Source organism: Sinohyriopsis cumingii, chromosome 16, assembly GCF_028554795.1.
Source record: "Sinohyriopsis cumingii isolate HCF-2022 chromosome 16, ASM2855479v2, whole genome shotgun sequence".
Taxonomy (NCBI): Eukaryota; Metazoa; Mollusca; class Bivalvia; order Unionida; family Unionidae; genus Sinohyriopsis; species Sinohyriopsis cumingii.
The window spans coordinates 20,042,848-20,061,140 of record NC_142976.1 but is presented as its reverse complement, the minus strand read 5'-3'; the positions used below and the strand labels follow the sequence as shown (position 1 = coordinate 20,061,140).

The 18,293-nt window shown below is 36.4% G+C and overlaps 1 protein-coding gene across 5 annotated transcripts in view; it reads left to right on the top strand.

The window, feature by feature from the left end:
* Nucleotides 1-18,293, top strand: part of LOC149780038 (uncharacterized) — a 241,163-nt gene that overhangs the window by 113,010 nt on the left and 109,860 nt on the right. For all 5 annotated transcript variants that reach the window (XR_016414990.1, XM_089936796.1, XM_089936797.1 and 2 more), the window contains exon 19: nucleotides 4,203-5,004. Coding sequence is in view for 4 of the 5 variants with exons in the window: in XM_089936796.1 (XP_089792922.1) it covers nucleotides 4,203-5,004 (802 nt within the window). In the remaining variant the exon portion in view is untranslated. The remainder of the gene's footprint in view (nucleotides 1-4,202; nucleotides 5,005-18,293) is intronic.

The following is an 18,293-nucleotide window of genomic DNA, read 5'->3' as shown; positions in this document are numbered from 1 at the left end:
TTGAAGTGTAATGGGATTATGTAGATTAGCTTGAAGTGTAATGGGATTACGTTGATTAGCTTGAAGTGTAATGGGATTATATAGATTAGCTTGAAGTGTAATGGGATTATGTAGATTAGCTTGAAGTATAATGGGATTATATAGATTAGCTTGAAGTGTAATGGGATTATGTAGATTAGCTTGAAGTATAACGGGATTATGTAGATTAGCTTGAAGTATAATGGGACTATGTAGATTAGCTTGAAGTGTAATGGGATTATGTAGATTAGCTTGAAGTGAAATGGGATCATGTAGATTAGCTTTATGTCTAGATTAGCTGAAGAGAACTGTTCTGGGAAAGAGTGATTCATCTGCTTGTTTACATTGAGAGGCTCCATTAGTTTGAAAAGTGCCAAAAAGTTGATAGTGTTTCACATTTAAAGTCTGTAGGAGGTACAAAAAAGGGGGTTTGCAAATACCATAGACCAACTGTCCAGCTTTTAACAGTTTGTTTTTCACACAATAGCTCAATTTGTCCATCATCTGCTTTTGCAGCATCCGCTTTGGATGCAGGAGGTCGCAGGTTTGAACCCTAGCCGAGTCATACCAAAGACTTACAAAAATGGTACTAACAGCTGTCTCAGTAGGCACTCAGCATTAAGAGGTTAGTGTTAGGACTGGTGGGTATGGTGTCAGGATACTATGACTGGGTGGAATTTCATGCTACATGTCTGTGGCATGATGCCCCAGTGCTAGACATCACTATAAACTGCCACACTGCAGACATCATAGCGATATGACTGAAAAATGTCTAAAATACCTTAAAAATCCAAATCATGCATGCACACACACACACATTTTTTTTGTTTGGAACCACAGTTCTTGAAACTGTACTGTGAGTAATAACGATCCAAGAGTGACTCAAAAGATATTTTGGTTAAACATAATGTTTCCCTTTGCTGCAGAAGTCTCATACCCCACTTCTAAAATTATTAAATGCATGTATTGCAAGTCAACAATGGGATGTATCATTACACCTTACTGAAAATTGGTCTAACTTATGGAAAAAATATAAATTATCTTACTGCCAAGGTCTTGCTAGGTTTAGGCAGGCCTGAAATGGTGCTGATCTGACCTCCAATATGACTGTGATGGTGGATATCTTGAAAATCTTGTTAGCATTATTTCTTCTTTCTCATTATGATTCCTAGTTGATCCCTGATGAAAATGGTTCCAGTCTGATGAATAAGTATGGCCACTATGGCAGCCATATTGAAACTCATATTGTACCTACATCTTTTTGAGCTACATCAGTATAAGGCTTCAGCTTCCCTCCCCCCACCCCCACCCCGATAAATTGTTATATTTCCAGCATGTGGAACTAGTACTTATATTAAACCAATATGGCTACTTTGGTGGCTATCCTGAAAATTTTGTTGCTTGTCCTCATGAATAGATGGTTATATTGAAATAGGTAATCCATGTACAGTGTGACCCCACTATAGCACACTCCATTATATCACAAATTTGGATATAACATGATCATGGTGTGGCTCCCAAAATTTCAGATACAGCTGTACATGTATTTTCTCAAACACACAAAAATATTCTTTCTTAAAAGTACAAAGAAGAAAAAAGAAAAAAAGTTTATTATCATTTGGGGGAAGAGATCGCACTTGAATAATACAATTGTTGCATGGCTTCTTAAATTTTATATGTATTTTTCTTGTACACGAACAAAGTGTTTTCTTCTTGAAAGTAAGAAAAATAACATGTACACAGTTTATTAAGGGATTGTGCAGGACTTCGCCAATGTCACAAATTGCGATTTTTTTCTCCCTTATTTGCAGCAAAATATACCATCTGTTGATTTTATTTATTGGTGACATTGTTGGCTGTTTAAATTTGTATATACAACCATTGGTTTGGAGTGGAAACATTCAGAAGCCCCATGAAAGGAAGCCACAAAGTGGATATAAAATGCACTGCAATTTATCTATTATTATGTAAACAAATTCTTTGTCCATATTGACAAACCATCTTAAAAGTGCATTGTTATATCATAATGCACTTATATTGACATGTACTTTATGTTCTGAGATGTCAGCCTTTCTTTAAATTTACATTTCTGGTAGCGGAGATCAACCGGACGAGGCATTATTTTACTAATCTACCTTTAGTAGCCGCTTGCTAGTAATTAATATATTTACAAAGACTGACATTTGTACGTGGATTGTAAGTAAAATTCCTCTTCTTTTCACTCAGAATTAAATCCTTCAGAACATTCACATTTTTTTTAGTAATCCCTGTCATCAGACCAGAACACCTGCATCTCTATTGTTGATTGAGCCACTAATGTAAAAACAAACAAGAAAACCCAACAAGATCTTACTTGTCTGTTCAATAGACAGGGAAGAACAGTAACTGCAATTGACCATACGATGGCCAATTCCTTTTTTTTTAAATGTACCCAGATAAAATAGTTTGCTGAAATTTAGAAGAAAACATTACCTTTGAAGCACCATTTGTTATGAAAATGTACTAAGCAGATGGAAAAAAGTCAGTCTCAGTCATACGGTACAGCTATTTGATGTTGATGCCACAGTAAGAAAGGGCATTTGTTTGGTTCTCCAAAGCTGTCCTTTAGCGGTGACTTTAATAACGCATGCACCTTTCGTCAAAGAAAGCCGACTACAATCTTCAATAAAAACAAAGAACCTTCTTTAAAGGAAGTCAGTTCCAAACTTAAATAAAAGCAATGGAATCTGATGGATTGTTTCATTTTTCAACATAACTGGAACACTTTTACTGTGACATGAAAGTTTCCTTTTTACAGGAAAGCTACTTATGGCGGCTTAAAACGCAAACTTTTGCCGACTTGCAATATACTGAAAGTAAATGTGCTTCATCTTTCATTATGTGATTGTGCTATTTTTTCCCACTGAATTCAGACCTATATGACCTGTGAGAAAATTATTGAATATTTTAAATTTGTGTGTTCATATTTTCAATGGCATTACTTCTATTGTGGATTCAATGTTTGTGACGAGATTCGCAGGTGAGTACATGGTGTAGATACTTTATTCATACTATACATTAGACATGTATATACAAATAGTATACAGGTATATGTACCAATGCATGGTTCTCTAAATAAAGTAAAACATTAGACATGCCTTCTCTGTTTTCACTTCATGTGTATTTCTCATTCAATATGCATCAATTTAAGATGATAACTGTGCCAATTAAACACATATTCTGTGCTCGCATTCATTACCTACCCCCCTCCCTGCAATTTTTTTTGGTTTACATGCATCATTTTCTTCAGCTAACTGACCTGGTTGCTTATAACATGGTTTGGTCTATAGCAGGGTATGTTTCTATGGTTCCCAACTACTATGTTGTAGTGGGGTCACACTGTATATTGAAGCTGGTTTCAGCACTCAACAGGTAAAGAAGGTATCTTATCTTGAATTCCTGTAAATTCTTACATTCTGTTCGCCATTAGAGTGCCAGTATAGGTGTTAGCATTTATTGCTGTTTTCATCTTGTAGCTTTATGTAATGTACGACACAGTCCCATTAATAAAGTTAGTATCGCTCATCAGTGATCAGATGAGTTTAAGATATGGTATGGCCATCACAGTGGCCGTCTTGAAAGTTTTGTTGCTACTCCTCCTCATTGGAAGTTCATATTGGCATAGGGCTTTCACCAAAAGACTTCTTATGGTTTCTAGTTGGTCCTATATGCCCCATGCAATATGGTCACCCTGATAGCCATTTTGAAAATCTTGTCATTACTCCTCCAAAATGAGAAGTCATTTTGATACGGGGGTTTTCACCAAAAGACTTCATTTTTTATTTGGTCCTGAATTTTACATCCACTTTGAAAATCTTATTTCTCAAGTAGAACATCAGTCCCTTCATGGGAGTCTTGTTGATGGATTACCATTAATGGGTAAATATTATTGACACAGCAATTACATTTGTGTCCATATGCCTGTCAGTATATATGTCTGTGTAGTCACAAGATTAGCATCAATTTTAAAGATTTTTATGTATGCCTTTTTCCACTAAAATAAAAGACAGGCTGGACAAAATGAGGGTCAGTTCTTACCTTTACTCTTTTGCCATGACATTCTTACTCTGACTCAGTAGTATATAGCCAGAATTGTGTTGATGTGCTTTTAAACTCTACACATACATGCATTTTCTTTTCTTCAGGTGCCAGTAATGCAACATTCAATGGACAATCCTCGTATGCCTCGTACAGGAACAATCTTTTGACCACTCGCCAAATTGAGGACTTCTCGTTCCATTTTAGAACAATTGTCAGAAATGGATTTATACTGGCCATTGAGAAATTGCCATATTTTTATAGAGTTGGAATCTATAGATCAAAAATCTATTTAGATTACAATGTAAATGGCACTACAAAGCAGATCCAATCTGACCTTGCCATTCAAGATGGAAAGGAATACATGGTCAAGGTTACAGAGACAGTGAATGATATACGCTTAGAAGTGTCAAGAGCAGATAATACAGATACAATAAGCACCAAAATAGAGCCTATCATTTTCAGACTTTACAATTTGTCAGGAATTGTTCACAGTTCACAAAATGTAATAAGAGTTGGATCACAGGGAAGCAACTGGGATGGATCTAATTTGTTCAAAGGATGCTTGTCGGAAGTTCGGATAGATAACATTCTTCTTCCATTTTTTAATGATAATGAAATCGTGAACAATACTAGTGTAGAAAGATTTATGCTCGATAGTAGCAAAGATTTACAAATTGGTTGCCACGGTAATAACAATCCATGTCAATACAGTCAGTGTAAGAATGGAGCAACATGTGGAGAGGATTTTGTCGACTATACTTGCAACTGTCAGAAAGGGTACAGTGGACGATGGTGTGAGGTAAATGTCAATGATTGTGGTCAGCCTAATCCATGTAACAGTGGCCAATGTGTGGATGGAGTAAATCAGTTCTACTGCAGGTGTCCAAAGACATATACAGGAATCAGGTAAGGACAATCAGAGAGGAAATAAGTGATTATATATCAGAGGACTCGCTAGGATTTTACAATTAGGAGTCCAGGACTCTTTTTTTTGGCAAACCTAGGAGACCCAGGAGCAAAAGTTGCAGTTCCCTCCCATAAACATATCCTGGGGCATATATACCTGAAGTGGCTAAAATATGAGAAGAACCAGTGGTTGTCACTGAGTTTAATTTTCCAAATGTTTTATGCCACTGACATATAACTCTTGTTTGTCCATTAGAATCAGGCTGAATTTCGTCAGTTCAAGGAAAGGTCTTATTCTAAACACTAAGCCAGGCATCACAGATATTACACTTGGCTACTGTTCCATCTTAACTACCATATCAGTTCTAGCAACTTTAGCACTCTTCTGAATCTCCTAACAGTCTTTGTCAATTTGCCCTTTAACCCCAAAATACTTATCCAAATTTGCAAATGCCATTTTGTCTAAGTCTTGACATTCCTTGATTTTAAGGTCACATGCACTACTTATTTTGATATGCTATGAAATGGAGAAGATAATGAAAGCTAAAGTTGTTCACTTGATCTGCTCAAAATTTTATAATGACCACATGTATATTGCTGGGTCTTTTTGTTGTTGTTCAAGGTTTTAACGCCATTTTTCAGCACAGAAGATAGGCCATACATGGCGGAAAACCCAGGAAAGAACCACCGACCCATGAGAAGCTACTGGCAGGCCTGCCAGTAGCTTCTTTTTGCCTCTGAATTCAGACATTTTAAATATCAACACATTTTCCCACCACTCATCAGCTAGTCTAAGTCTTTCAACATGTGGCCCAGCTATTGCATCATATTCTTTTGATGTACTCTTATAGTTGACATCATGTAAATCTGGGGGCTTTTCAGCCACTAATTCTATCATTGTAAATATCAGCACTGCTAAAATTATCAGTTGATCAACACATTTTCCCACTCAGCAGGTGGTTGAAGCAGGACTGGCAAGCCACCGAATTATCCACCCAGCATGCATATGGAGTATATGATTTTTAGTAAAAAAAATTCATCCAAATACATGTGATTAAGCTTCTGAGACCTCTCTGTGTATATATATAATTCTCTTCTTTGTATTTTTCACAGATAAAATATTATCTTACTTTTTGCATTGAACAAGATAAACCCCGTAATGTTCTAAGGCACTGTGATATTTTTGTTTTCTTTAAATAAAGTTATACTGATGGCCATACAAAATTGTAGAAGTACCGAAATTGCAGAGTTCAGTCTGTTTGACACTACAGGTGAAGAAATTATTTTTGTATGATGAGAAAGGCTACAATTTATACTGTATTAAATATTGTCCTACATTGCTAATCTATAATCATAATGGTGTTTTGTTGCTTGATTGGTATTTGACTCTGATATAGCCACATATTTTGTGATCTTTGACTCTGATATAGCCACATATTTTGTGATCTTTGACTCTGATATAGCCACATATTTTGTGATCTTTGACTCTGATATAGCCATATATTTTGTGATCTTTGACTCTGATATAGCCACATATTTTGTGATCTTTGACTCTGATATAGCCACATATTTTGTGATCTTTGACTCTGATATAGCCACATATTTTGTGATCTTTGGCTTTTATATAGCCACATACCAGGTGGTATTTGTTTCTAATATAGCCACATGTCATGTAATACATGTATTTGGTTCTGATATAGACATGTCATGTGAAGCATGGTTCAAATATAGTCACATATCATGTTATTATGTAATATTTGTCTCTGATATTGCCACATATCATGTAATATTTGTCTCTGATATTGCCACATATCATGTAATATTTGACTCAGATATTGCCACATATCGTGATAGTTGTCTCTGATATTGCCAAATATTGTTATATTTAACTCTAATATTTCCACATGTCATATGATGTTTGACTATGATATCATCACATATCATGTGATATTTGACTGATATTGCTATGTATCATGTGATCTCTGCTTCTGCATGCCTTTTCACTTGTCCCAAAATGTCACTCTCATGTCTAGACTCAATGAGAAGAATGTACTTTGTCAATAGGAACAACAGAATGAATACATGTACAATATATTTATTTCTTGAAAGATTTTCCATAATAACTGGCTAGTCAGTAGGTTGTGTTAAAGAGAGTTTTCTTGTTTTCTATTTCATTCTCATTTAGTTTTAAAATGGCTTTCCCTTGTAGGATATCAGCAACTCAAATAGGCTTTGTGATGTCCAAAACTGCAATATTGTTTGAACAAACTGCAAAAAATCTTGATATAAAAAATTCACGCCATGGGTAGATGGCAACCTAATTAGCTGATATTGTTCCCTTAGTTGTGTCCTATTTTACTTTCTTTTTTGCTGCCTCAAAGTCTCTCTTATGCCTGTTTGCTAAAGATGTTGCCTCAGACACTGTGGCAGTTTTATATTTTATCCCTCAACATTCATATCAATTCTTTTTGTCTGAATCTTGTTTGTTACCTTCATAATAAACATAATGTTGTAAACTCCTTGTATCCACATCCTCACTTGCCATGTTTAAAAAGTGATTGTTGGATATCTATGTTGTAATATAAACATAAACACAGACTGCTTCTTTGTTCATTATCTTAAAAGAGTTCTTCCATTGGTTCCTTCAAATTCATCAGCATCTGGAATTGACAAAATGGAATTTATTGAATACAGTGTCTCTGCTAGGTGTATCTCACGACTAGTTAGTTCATCTTCAGCCTCCATGTCACTACAGACTTTCCTTGATGATGACCGTAATGTGGGCACAGCTTGGGTCATGACCGAACATACAGCCTCTGCATAAATGTTGCTAGTTGCCATTCAGTATGTCAGATTGTGTCATCTTCATAATTTCTATTGGAGACTTAAACCCCTCCATATCTTTCAAGATTGTGGTGATGTTCACATAACCATTTCGGCAATGAAGAACTGCAAAGCATGGTTCACTGTAACAATCTACATAATATTTAAATTCATTATGACTCACATTTTGAAATACTTCTGATTCCCTTTAATCACCTCTCATCAGTTCCTACTTTAGCGAACAGCTCCATCCTTTGTGGCTTCAATATCATGATTAACTAATGTGTCCACAGAATGATAATATCATACATTAATACGCTGAGTCTCTTTGGAACAAAGTACAGTACCTCATCAAGTTTCCCGTTGTTACTAGATGTGTCCATGCTTGGTTTACACTCCCACTGACACTGCTATGACATTGTCAGGGGGTAGCATTGACACCAGTACAACTCCAAGTACAGGAATGTTGGAATCACTTTTGTTACATTTAGCACATAGAAACATGTCACCTTGACAAACTTTCGCCCCCACGGAATACTTTAAAAGATAAAATCAGAACATTAAAAAAATCCTGAATCGTCACAGAAAAAAAACAAAAATATGACAAATAGCACCCAGTTGCCATCTTGCAAAATGCATGTTATTATTTTAATTACACTGCACAGACTGACATGTCTGGCATCATTCAGTAAATGCAGTTAAGGAAGGCTGTTTAAACCACTGCCGATTTTACCACCTTTATTTCATTTTGAAGTGTTTTGATTGGCCAATAATTCAGTTGCTTTGCTTAATAGTGCTTCTTGTCTTCCCCATCATAAACAGCCCAATGTTCATCGCACTCCTGACAAAATCAAATCAGATTCCCAGATTTCAATTTCTTCAGCTCCTCTTCTTTATATTATCTTCTTATTGTTATATTAATGAGAGATACTTCCTTTCTTTCCCTTATTACGTCTCTGTGTATTGGAATAACTGTGCCTCTTTAACAATTACACTTCCAAATGTTTAGTTGCTGCTTTGTGTGCATCTCACTTAATTTTGGTGTGTTACCTTTTCGTCTCACTTGAATTTCAGCATATACATTGGAGCTGTCTTATTTAAGTTTGTCCCTTTTCGGGTAGATTAATTATATAACTGTAAGAATTCACTGGATACTAAATGTTGTTACTATTCTTGATTACATGCAATAAAAAAATGGAATGATTATTGTATGTCAGATATATATTTCCCCAAACAACATCACAGTATTCTAGATCAGGTTGAATGTATATTTTATAGTACATAATGATATGTTTCATTGATAAATATGATTTTACTCTGTATGATAACCTCAACATAGAATTTTATTTTCAAAATCTGGATATGTTCATTCCAAAGCAGTTTTGTTATCATCTGTTTCTCCCAGAATTTTGTTTTGTTCTAAAATTTGTGGATATATAGAGCTGAGTTTAAAACTTGTAATCAATGGAACCTTGCCAATTTTCTTGCACTATTTGTCTATGAGGGAGACTAATTAGGCTGTGTTATATGAGTGATTTCCCTGACTGTGTAACTAGGCTGTGTTATATGAGTGATTTCCCCGACTGTGTAACTAGGCTGTGTTATATGAGTGATTTCCCCGACTGTGTAACTAGGCTGTGTTATATGAGTGATTTCCCTGACTGTAACTTTCTACTATCAGTTGTAGCAGCATTGTCCAGATCTACCACTTATTTTGTACCCCCATTATCCAGTCAGAGTGGGTGTCCTATTTTTAATTTTTAATCCTTTTCACTGATATACCATTTCAACATAAATAAGGACACCTTCATACCACCACCACTCCATCCACATACCCCCATTATCCAGTCAGAGTGGGTGTCCTATTTTTAATTTTTAATCCTTTTCACTGATATACTATTTCAACATAAATAAGGACACCTTCATACCACCACCACTCCATCCACATATCCCCATTATCCAGTCAGAGTGGGTGTCCTATTTTTAATTTTTAATCCTTTTCACTGATATACCATTTCAACATAAATAAGGACACCTTCATACCACCACCACTCCATCCACATACCCCCATTATCCAGTCAGAGTGGGTGTCCTATTTTTAATTTTTAATCCTTTTCACTGATATACCATTTCAACATAAATAAGGACACCTTGATACCACCACCACTCCATCCACATATCCCCATTATCCAGTCAGTGTGGATGTCCTGTGTTATCATTTGAACTGATATACTCTACTTTAACATACATCAGGACACATTCACCCCCACCCCTCACCATCAGGACACAATCTTCCCCACCCCACCCACCCCAAACCTTTATCTTTTGCAAATATAAGTCATGTAACCATCAGTAATCAGTAGATCATTGTTAGGACAGTCATCAACTTTGCTCTTGTTAAGCCAGGAACACATACATTGTTATCATTTGAATACAGTGTTTACATTTCAGGTGGTCTGCTAACTTGGATGTCCATGTCTAATATGAAGACCTTTACCCTCTCTGTCTTCATCAGATATGCTATTGGCATATAACAGATAAAGTTGGGCTAACAATTAGAGATCAGTTTATCTGATACTTACTTATAAGTCGGGTCAAACTGCAATCAACCAAGATCCTGATTTGCTGTAGCATAATGCACAACAGCATATCTGGGTCTGTGTCAGTTTCCAGTTGGATTGGTCTTATAAGTGAGTATATACGGCAGTTGCTGCATGTTGATCAAGCAGTCACATGATGTTTGTATATAGCTGATCTGAGTATAATTGTAGTCTCTCATTTAGAAGTTTACTGGCATTGATAAACAAGTATTAATTGAACATAGTCAATTTACATTTAGAGAAATTATCACCTAGGAAAAAAAGCAAATCTGAAAATGTCATATGTATGCCAGTCCTTGTTGGATCACATCAACCTGGTAGTTATTTTGTGATCGTCATTGTGATGTCCATGTTGCCATCATCATATCCTACATCAAATTCCAGTCACATGCAAATCTACATATGACTTCATTTGACAGTCTCACAAATAAGTCACCTGAAGTGCCCATCTCGAACAGTGCCACATGACAAGCCATCTTCTGGGTATTGATGTCTCTTGAAATAGCTGATCATACAATTCTTCAAAGGTTAAAGGTCAATGACATTATTTTTACAATAAATATCACTAACTTTATGAATTGTGTCATTCAAATTTGGATGTTCTCCAAGAGTGCCTCTATCTTAGCACTGGTAACAGTACATTTCCTTGAACACATGTCTCTCTTGACACATTGTGTCTGTCTGTTTTAGCACTGGTAACAGCATGTTTCCTGACATACAATGTGCCACATTAAGAACACACAATTACCCAACTCATACAAACTCAATGAAAGTACATCACATTGCCGTTGTAAATTGACAGTGGAACACATTTTCATCCTTATTTGCATATATACTTGAATTCTAAAAGGTAATCTTTTGATTTTTATCTTATTTGTTCAGTGTGTGTGTGTGTGTGATTTGGATTTTTAATGTAGCTTTAAAAAAATTCAGTCATATCACTGATGTATGCAGTGTGATAATTTATGGTGATGTCTAGCACTGAGGCATCATGCCACGGACATGTAGCATCATGTCCCACCCAGTCAGATTATCCTGACACCAGGCCAGCCAGTCCTAACATTGACCTCTTAATGCTGAGAGCCAAGCAAGGCAGCTGTAGGTACCCTTTTTATAAGTCTTTGGTATGACTCATATGGGGATCGAACCCATGACCTCTTGCATCCAAGGAGGATGCTCTAACCACTTATTTGTACAAGAAATGAGTTTTTTTAAATAATGAAACAAACTTCTTTGTACAGATATATTAGTACAAATATAATTGGTAATGGATCAGCTCAGTACAGAAAATTAAACAGTGCAAAAATTGACATGAATTATGATTTCAGATGTTTGACAGTGACTTACTTTTTAAACAAATTACTTCATTGTGGGCAAATGTACACAGTCAGGGACAAATACGATCATGCTGGCAAATTTTGTTTGAGTACTAACTATCTTTGTTCTATGCAGCTCTAATACAAATTTCAACTCTTGGCTAAAATGCCAGAACTATCTGATTCAGAGCTATCTGTATTAATATAATATTCTTTGAATTTCTGGATATTTTACAAATTGACAAGAAGCACATAAATAATTTTATAATCTTTTAAAACTATGCTAAGCAATTTAACTTTAAGGATCTAGTAAATATTTTAATATATATTTCTCCTGACGTAAACATAGTCCATCCTTTTTATGGCATGTTCGATCTATGGTAATGATGATATTGGTAAAAGTTCCAGATGTTTGAAATAATTGTTCTAACCACAGTGAGAACATTCATTTGAATAGAGGCACACCTGTCATCATTGAATGCACCTTAACTAGATCACTAAGCCATTTGATACATTCAGAAAAAAATTGTTAACATCTTGATGATTAAAATTCGGCTAGGAAAAGTAACTTCATAATTTGCAATGTTCACAAGATAACCAATTTGATTTTTTTAAAAGTTTGATTACTTAATAAATTCCAGTCCAGGTAGAAAAATATCCAATTTATTAAATCCTTTTATAAAAGAAATAACTCTAGACCAAAAAGCTTAGAGATTTCTAGATCACTAGGCCATGGAGATTTCTAGACCACTAAGCCATGGACATTTCTAGACCACTAAGCCATGGACATTTCTAGACCACTAAGCCATAGACATTTCTAGACCACTAAGCCATGGACATTTCTAGACCACTAAGCCATGGACATTTCTAGACCACTAAGCCATAGACATTTCTAGACCACTAAGCCATAGACATTTCTAGACCACTAAGCCATGGACATTTCTAGACCACTAAGCCATGGACATTTCTAGACCACTAAGCCATGGACATTTCTAGACCACTAAGCCATAGACATTTCTAGACCACTAAGCCATGGACATTTCTAGACCACTAAGCCATAGACATTTCTAGACCACTAAGCCATGGACATTTCTAGACCACTAAGCCATAGACATTTCTAGACCACTAAGCCATAGACATTTCTAGACCACTAAGCCATGGACATTTCTAGACCACTAAGCCATAGACATTTCTAGACCACTAAGCCATAGACATTTCTAGACCACTAAGCCATGGACATTTCTAGACCACTAAGCCATAGACATTTCTAGACCACTAAGCCATGGACATTTCTAGACCACTAAGCCATGGACATTTCTAGACCACTAAGCCATAGACATTTCTAGACCACTAAGCCATAGACATTTCTAGACCACTAAGCCATGGACATTTCTAGACCACTAAGCCATAGACATTTCTAGACCACTAAGCCATGGACATTTCTAGACCACTAAGCCATAGACATTTCTAGACCACTAAGCCATGGACATTTCTAGACCGCTAAGCCATGGACATTTCTAGACCACTAAGCCATGGACATTTCTAGACCACTAAGCCATAGACATTTCTAGACCACTAAGCCATAGACATTTCTAGACCACTAAGCCATGGACATTTCTAGACCACTAAGCCATGGACATTTCTAGACCACTAAGCCATAGACATTTCTAGACCACTAAGCCATGGACATTTCTAGACCACTAAGCCATAGACATTTCTAGACCACTAAGCCATGGACATTTCTAGACCACTAAGCCATGGACATTTCTAGACCACTTAGCCAAAGACATTTCTAGACCACTAAGCCATAGACATTTCTAGACCACTAAGCCATAGACATTTCTAGACCACTAAGCCATGGACATTTCTAGAACACTAAGCCATGGACATTTCTAGACCACGAAGGCATAGACATTTCTAGACCACTAAGCCATAGACATTTCTAGACCACTAAGCCATAGACATTTCTAGACCACTAAGCCATAGACATTTCTAGACCACTAAGCCATGGACATTTCTAGACCACTAAGCCATGGACATTTCTAGACCACTAAGCCATGGACATTTCTAGACCACTAAGCCATAGACATTTCTAGACCACTAAGCCATGGACATTTCTAGACCACTAAGCCATGGACATTTCTAGACCACTAAGCCATAGACATTTCTAGACCACTAAGCCATAGACATTTCTAGACCACTAAGCCATGGACATTTCTAGACCACTAAGCCATAGACATTTCTAGACCACTAAGCCATGGAAATTTCTAGACCACTAAGCCATAGACATTTCTAGACCACTAAGCCATGGACATTTCTAGACCACTAAGCCATAGACATTTCTAGACCACTAAGCCATGGACATTTCTAGACCACTAAGCCATGGACATTTCTAGACCACTAAGCCATAGACATTTCTAGACCACTAAGCCATGGACATTTCTAGACCACTAAGCCATGGACATTTCTAGACCACTAGGTCATAGACATTTCTGGACCACGAGGCACTGTAGATTTCTAGAGATCTAGGCCATGGAAATTTCTAGACCACTAGGCCATAGACATTTCTGGACCATGAGGCACTGTAGATTTCTAGAGATCTAGGCCATGGAAATTTCTAGACCACTAGGCCATAGACATTTCTGGACTTCTAGGCCATGGAGATTTATAGACCACTAGGCCATGGAGATTGATAGAGCGCTAAGCAATATAGATTTCTTGACCACTAAGCCATAGAGATTTCTAGACCACTAGGCCATATAGACTTACACTGCACAGGAAATTTGTTTTATCTTAAAGACTAGCCATTTAAGTGGGGAGGGAGGGCCTAGATTTTCATTCAAGCTGGAAATTTTTGTTTACTCAATTCAGTTTTCTGTTCAGCTGATAGAATAGGTACAATTAGTTCTTTTTTCTCAAAGCAAGAATATAATTTTTTAAAGCTATTTGGGATCAGAAGTTTTTGTAGACAAAATCCCAGGATCTCCACTCACTAGAAGATTAAATGGTCACTTTCTTATTGTGTAGTTGGTATTGAATACTGTGTGCATGTTATACTTGTTTCAGGTAAAAAAATTTGCAACAGTAGACTTAGTATAGTTTCAAAAGATTATTAGAATATCTACCCTTAGCAATCTAAGAACTGTTCTTGGCACCAATATTTTCCTGACCTTAATCTGATAAAAAAAATATAGTATTTCAACACTATTTTGTGTTCTAACAATTCAGGGTCCATGGAAACTATGTTAACTACAGCCTGGCATTAGAAACAAGATTGCTGTCATACCTGACAATAGGTAATGATGGTACAAAGGTCTGTTTTCAATGGACATCATTAGTGATGCATCTATTAAGGCAGCCATAATGTAGAAAATGAGCTGTTTCATTGTGTGTGTGCGTGTGTGTGTGTGTGTTTCCCTGGGTAACACAAAAACAAAGGTTAACCTCTATTTGACTACATATTCATTACATGTCCCCATTAATAAATTTATGTAAGTAGGAGCCAGATGTGTTGGAGACATGATTTATCAACATCAGTGGAGCTTTGACTTTTAATCTGCCAATTTTACCATTGTGGTATGGGGTGGGGTTGAAGCTGTTTGATGTTTCAAGCTGGTTTATAACTCAGGCAGACCGATTGGTTGAACTTCGTTTTTAGCTTGCTTGACATCCATTAAGGCCAAGAGATGATATGGTCCTACTCTGTCATGCATCATCTGTCATTAAAGAAGACAAGGCCTTTCAGATTTGATAAGCTTTTGCCACAAGTCAAGGCATTTCAGATTTGATAAGCTTTAGTCACAAGTCAAGGCCTTTCAAATTTGATAGGCTTTTGCCACAAGTCAAGGCCTTTCAAATTTGATAAGCTTTAGTCACAAGTCAAGGCCTTTCAAATTTGATAGGCTTTTGCCACAAGTCAAGGCCTTTCAGATTTGATAAGCTTTAGTCACAAGTCAAGGCCTTTCAAATTTGATAGGCTTTTGCCACAAGTCAAGGCCTTTCAAATTTGATAAGCTTTTGCCACAAGTCAAGGCCTTTCAGATTTGATAAGCTTTAGTCACAAGTCAAGGCCTTTCAGATTTGATAAGCTTTTGCCACAAGTCAAGGCCTTTCAGATTTGATAAGCTTTAGCCCCAAGTCAAGGCCTTTCAAATTTGATAGGCTTTTGCCACAAGTCAAGGCCTTTCAAATTTGATAAGCTTTTGCCACAAGTCAAGGCCTTTCAGATTTGATAAGCTTTAGTCACAAGTCAAGGCCTTTCAGATTTGATAAGCTTTAGTCACAAGTCAAGGCCTTTCAGATTTGATAAGCTTTAGCCCCAAGTCAAGGCCTTTCAAATTTGATAGGCTTTTGCCACAAGTCAAGGCCTTTCAAATTTGATAAGCTTTTGCCACAAGTCAAGGCCTTTCAAATTTGATAAGCTTTTGCCACAAGTCAAGGCCTTTCAGATTTGATAAGCTTTTGCGACAAAGATGGCCACCATTAATGAAGACACCAAAGCATGTAAACAATTTTTCTTGACAAACCACTCAACATTATTTTACCAAATTTAACATACAAAGAACTTTCAAGTGATGCCAATCCATGATCAAATAATGGCAGAGCTAAGAAAAATTCAGAAACTTTAAATGACTTCTAATAAAATGTTCAACATAATTTGAACAAAGTTGACAGAAAGCATTCCTGCTTAGAAGACTTTCAAATATTTACAAATAATTCCAATCCTTCATTAAATATGGCCACCAATGCTAACGATAGAAAATGATGTAAATTACTTCTCACAAGCAATTCAAATAGCACAGGAAGCATCATGGTATTGAGGGCTTTCCAATTTATGTAAATGGTGCACAGATCCTCTGTGAAATATGGCTGTCATTGCTACAATACAAATTACCATTAAATGACTTAATACATTGTATTTGACATGAATTGGACCAAAGAGATAGAGTAACCTTGGAAATAACTTTTGGGATTTTCCAAATGTTGCTGCTTTGCTGTCAAATATGGCCACTGTTACTAAAGTGACTTCTTTTCAAACACTGCTCAACAAAATGTGACCAGATTTTAGAGTGTATTCTGACATAAAATTAATTCTGTTTTGTAAAAATGGTGCCAGTCCACAACTGGATATGACTGCAATTTTTAAAATATATATAAAAACAACTGTAAATAATTTAGTCTCAGATACTGCTTGTCTCAAAATTTGGCAGAAAACATTCTGATATCAATGACTAATATTTATGCAAGTGTATCAATAACTTAGATTTATACAAGTGTATCAATGACTTTGCTGGATATATTCATGTACATCATGGGGGCCCCAAGTGGCCGAGTGGTCTAAAGCACTCTCCGTTACAGATCGCTGCCATCGCACCTCTGTCTGTGTGGGTTCAAGTCTTAGATTCAGCCAACTGTGGGCATGTGAGAAAGTTTGCCAGTAGCTTCTAGAGGGTAAGTGTTTCTTTCCGGGGTTTCCCGGGTTCTTCCTCCACCAATAATACTGGCTGCCATGGATAGCCTATCATGTGCTGAAAAATGGCGTTAAACTCTACAACAACAACAACAATGACTTAGATTTATACAAGTGTATCAATGACTTAGATTTATACAGGTGTATCAATGACTTAGATTTATACAGTGTATCAATGACTTAGATTTATACAGGTGATGCTCCTTTTCCATGAAATTGGCAAACAACAGCTGAACAAAATTTGATTAATATTGAATCAAGTCATCCTAGCATAGATTTTGTCAAATAATGAATGAATGAAAATGTTGCGCTGTCAAATATGGATGGACAAAAGCTTAGGTGAAACCTTGGAGAAATTGTGACACTTTCACCCACTGCACTGATTGAAAACTGAGTGAATTCAGTCATAAGTTATATATTACTGTATGACATTTTAGGGTTTTTGTTGTTGTTGTTGTTGTAGGGCTTAATGCCATTTTTCAGCACAAGATAGGCTATACATGGCGGCCAGTATTAATGGTGGAGGAAGAACCCGGAAAACCCCCGGAAAGAACCACCGACCTACGAGAAGCTACTGGCAAGCTTTCTCACATAACCACATTAGCCGAATCCGAGACTCGAACCGACGCAGACAGAGGTGAGATGGCAGTGATCCGTAACGGTGAGCGCTTTAGACCACTCGGCCACTTAGGGTTTTTGAGTAAATGTTCTTTTAGAGTTGGGCTAATAATAAGCTAAATGTAAGTGCTTTTTTCCCCAGTTTATTTTCAAGCTGATTATGCACAAAAGGGCAGTATCCATGATTATTAAATACAGGAACTTTCTCAACAAATTTTCACCATGAAAATCACATAAATTGACTTTGAATGCAAGTTGACCAGAGTAATATAAAACAAGACAATGCAAGCACACAATCAGTGACTCAGTTGTATAAATTTTAATATTTACAAAATACAATTTAGACTGAATTGCAGGGGTGAATGTATTTAATCATAGTGCTCAAATTTCCAATTATGTTACTTTCCTGAAAGGGATTGCTGACTTGGATATTATCTACACACTATACCATGATTTTTAGTG